The sequence below is a fragment of the Procambarus clarkii genome, chromosome 54 (genome assembly GCF_040958095.1).
Source record: "Procambarus clarkii isolate CNS0578487 chromosome 54, FALCON_Pclarkii_2.0, whole genome shotgun sequence".
Classification (NCBI taxonomy): Eukaryota; Metazoa; Arthropoda; class Malacostraca; order Decapoda; family Cambaridae; genus Procambarus; species Procambarus clarkii.
Genome location: NC_091203.1, coordinates 18,198,855 through 18,203,117, shown reverse-complemented (window position 1 = coordinate 18,203,117; position 4,263 = coordinate 18,198,855). Strand labels below are relative to the sequence as shown.

At 40.0% G+C, this 4,263-nt stretch overlaps 1 protein-coding gene across 1 annotated transcript; it reads left to right on the top strand.

The window, feature by feature from the left end:
- Positions 1 to 380: 380 nt before the first annotated feature.
- LOC123752997 (uncharacterized) lies at positions 381 to 2,552 on the top strand. The gene is made up of 5 exons (XM_045735005.2): positions 381 to 495; positions 1,696 to 1,737; positions 1,830 to 1,913; positions 1,991 to 2,284; positions 2,362 to 2,552. Exons 2-5 carry the CDS (start codon positions 1,696 to 1,698, stop codon positions 2,473 to 2,475), a joined length of 534 nt encoding a protein of 177 aa, XP_045590961.1. The 5' UTR covers positions 381 to 495; the 3' UTR covers positions 2,476 to 2,552.
- Positions 2,553 to 4,263: the final 1,711 nt, after the last annotated feature.

Below are 4,263 nucleotides of genomic sequence, written 5' to 3'. Positions count from 1 at the left end.
TTGCGCCTCCACAGATCTCCAGTATCATCTTTTGATACTGGTATGGCTCGAAAGGGCCACCACTTACGGGCTATTCATGCCCGTGCCACCTCTTGGGTGGCTTAATCTTCATCAATCATCTTCCTCATCACAATCGACTTGAGAATGGTCCAGGACGGACCGAAACGTCGTCGTCCCTTCACCTTCTAGTGTGTGGTCTGGTCAACTTAACATTTTAATATAATTATAAACAAAGAGAGTTAGTGAAAATGATTAAAATAAATATTAAAGCTCAGTGAGTCGTCACATCAATTTGCTCCATAGGGAGCGTAGCTGAAGGTTCAGTCAATAGATGGCGCTGTTATGGTGGTCTTGGCAGCTTTTGTGGGGAACTTTCTACCTTTCCCCTAAAGAGTTTGGTGTTGAGTCAACGAGGTGCCCGGCCCGCCTTCAACCCTCAGTCAGTCCACTGTTGTCTGTGTGGTACCTTCTCTTCTACTTTAAGTGTTGTTAAAGGTTGGTTTTAAGTTAAATGTAAGATTAAGTTCTCTACTGATATAGTTTTTTATTGTAATTTTATTATTCGTGTAATTGGTAGTTTAATACGTATTTATTTCATTGATATGGGTTAAAAGTAGTATCTTAATTTGTATGCTTGGGACATTATCTAGGGTGATTTTATTAGTGATATTGAAAGAATACGGTGGAAGGGTATAATAGGTGGCGATTAACCAGATACTTAAACTTGGTGATATTAAATTCGTCTAAGGGAATATTTTGGGTTAGAAGCTTAACGACTACTAGGCATGCAAGTAAAATATTTTAACCAGAGTAATGGGTATATACTTAACTATACCCCACACGTGGTCTGCAACATGAAATGAAATCGATTAATATAGTACTAGTGATTTAAGAAAAAAAATATGCTTGAAATTTCGTCACTGAGTAATTCCAGATGTAACAAATCTGAAGTTTTGAAGACTTCAAATTGCTTGTTTCGTCAAAGTTCCGGATTACTTACTTAATAAAAAATAATAGTTCAGTAACTCAATTGATTGACACTTCTGAGTTAGGCTTCATAAATTTTAGCCTCGGCGGATAAAAATTTAATAGAATGTCTTTTTGAATATACCAATTTATAGTTTTATAACTACAAAACATTAACCTTTTGAATATTGCCTGACAATCATTAAACATAACGTTAAAGACCGTGTTAATAACGACTGAATTAGTTATCTAAATAGAACCTTAAGTTGTAATCTTCACTTCACCTGAAGTCATTAAACTGAATAGTTATCATTGCCCAATTGGAATCATTTGAATTTAATAAACTGTTTTGTCTTTACAGTTTTAAGCTTTTAAATATCTGTATAGAGTAATGTGGAAAGTGTGCTTGGCCGTTCATAAATTGCTAAACCGTAAAGTCTCGTTAAGTGGTCTAATGTCGAAGCACCCAGTCTTTACCTTCTGGACGCCTCGGTATCCCACTACCTTCCCAACCATCTTTAATTATCTGCCCGGCTTCAAAAACTTGGGTATAACTAAAATTGTTGTACTAGTGACAAATTCCAAACATTTGTCTAGTTGTCAGTCGGTGATGAACTACTCGGTATTATAAATTCAGTTATGTTAACAATTCAAAGTAAATCTGATGGTTTAGTCATGGTAACCAAAAACGCTATTGTGATTTGATTTAAGTGCATTTTTTCTACACAGATGGCGGTATTTGCTCTACTAATTCTCGGTTGCATCGCCCAGGTAATTGCCAAATTACTGTATTCTCAAATAACTTAATAATAATAATAATAATAAAAATAATAATAATAATAATTGCAATTGCTCCCCAACAGATCCTGGGTCAGGCATACCAACCTTATGGCACCCACGCGCCCCTACCAGTCGTTACCCCCACAACCTCCACCATCACCACTGAGGTTGGTAACCATGCATTACTTTTCTTGACTAAAATGTTATTTATACTTTAACAAAGTAATGATGTATAATATTGCAGACTACCCTGACCCACACTCTGCGGGAGACTACAACCTCTGACGTCTGGGTTACTGAGCAGACTGCGATCACCCTGACAGTCACCCAGACGACCACCCAATGGGAGTTTGTTCCTCAGCAGCCACAGACGGTGACCTCTGTGATAAGGGTCACCTCCACACCGGTAGTGTTGGTGACGGCTACGGTGGGGGTCTACCCTGTGAGCACAATGGTCTCCGTCTACAGTCAGTTCGTCACCACAACAGATACTGTTAAATACTGGCAGACTATAACCCACGTGGCTGTCGCTCACGAGGTAAGTTTGTAGTCTTTAACTTGTGCAAGTGTTCATTTACTTAATTACACAAACTTCAATAATGTTTGTATTTGCAGATCCAGACGGTCCCTGTGGTAACTACACAAGAACTCTTCCAGGAAATAGTAACTACAATCACCCAAATAGTAACTACTACGGTTACTTCCACCACCGCCAGATACTATGCTTAGAGGGATTATAGATAATATAATTGGCATAGCATTGTAATTTAAAACGGAATTTTTTTAAATTATGGAAGATGTTTTGATTTCAAAGATTTTATTTCCCTTTTAATTTAAAAGTTAGTTGTATTAGTAAAAGTTACTCCCTCGTAACTATGGAATACCTCTGGTAACTACTAGTAAAATTACTAGTTCTACTACTAGGATGAGCTGGTTAAAGGACAAAAAATAGTATTTCTATTAAGCCACCTATCAAAAGTTCTACTTCTACTCTATTGGAATCTGTAACGGTCTAATCGGGTGCATGCTAGAGACCCCTAAACGTTTCTTGGTACTTCTGCATTGAGCTCATAAGCTTTTATATATAATATATTATATATATAATATAATATATATATATATAATATTATATATATATATATATATATATATATATATATATATATATATATTTTTCCGGTAGTGAAATCTGTCTTAGAAAGTTAGCGAGGCAAAAATCTCTTGTGCCTTCCCTCACAACTGACCTTGCATAATGGCCACCCAAAAAATCCTTGCCCCTTTAAACTAGTAGCTAACTTTGAAAAGTGCAAGAAAAAAAATTCGGGGTCCTTCAAATGAAATTTGAATTTTTCAAACCCTTTATGGAAGTAAATTCCACTACTAGAACATGCATAAGAACCCTTACCACTAGCAGCAGCTGTTTCTAGCTTTTTCTCCTAAAGACTTACCAAGGCTTTGGCAATCTGTTTAATTTTAACTCTGCTCATCTCTGCTCGCTTCTACACCCCCTCCCTATCCAGCTCGTCGCTACCGTGGAGGGGCTTGGTGGACGGCAGACGGAGTGTGATGCTCTTACGACGTTCCCCTGTCCTTTTGTAGCCTTGTGCTCCTGCTTACATAGCCTTCCCCAGTTTGGTGCCTTCTTTTGATAATTACTTGCTGGTGCTGCTATCCTCACGCTTTTTGTTGGATGCCTTTTCCTTCAGTTTAGTTTCTCACCCCTCTTCTCCTATCTGCTTGTCGGTTTCCTGCTGACCTTTTGCTCGTTTTGATTATTCCTTTGGACGACTACTACTTTGGCGCCTGGGTGTTTGAGGAGGCATACTCTTGCACCCATAGAACTGTAGTAACCAACGTCGCGAGCGAGGGGAACCTTTAATTGTCAATCCTCCTTTAGTCATTAAACCCACTCTCGACAGTTCTTAAGGTGGCGTTTGTGGGGCGTATACTCGCGACGCACCCCTGGGGGGGGGGGGTGGAGGCAAAAAGATTGGCGATAGCTTCTTGTTGGGTGTTGTCGATCCATGATGGGTGTGGGGCACATTCGTGAAAGTTTTTTTTTTTCTTCTTCTTCTGGTAGCGTATCTACACGATAGCGGGAAAGTTCGGTCACGCTGTTTCATCCGTCCTCCACCTCCGTGGTACTGTTGTGGAGGACCCGTTGCAGATTGCTACCGAACTGGGTTCCCACTTTTCTTCTGTTGGCTCTGGTCTTCATCTTCCCCCAATCTTTCGTTCTTTGTAAACCTGTCCTAGTCTCGTCCTTTAGATTTCTGCACTCTTCTTCGACTTTCATATAACGATCTCTCTCTCTCTCTCTCTCTCTCTCTCTGACCGACCTTCGTTCTGCCCTGGCCCTCTGCGGTTCTACGGCGGCGGGCTCCGACGGTATTTATTGAGATGCTTCGCCATCTCCCTCCGTGCATGTCTCGGTAATTATAGTCTGTATAATCGGATCTGGGAGTCGTCGTCAGTCCCTGAGGACTGGCTCGATGCCGTTGTCATCCCTGTTCGCAA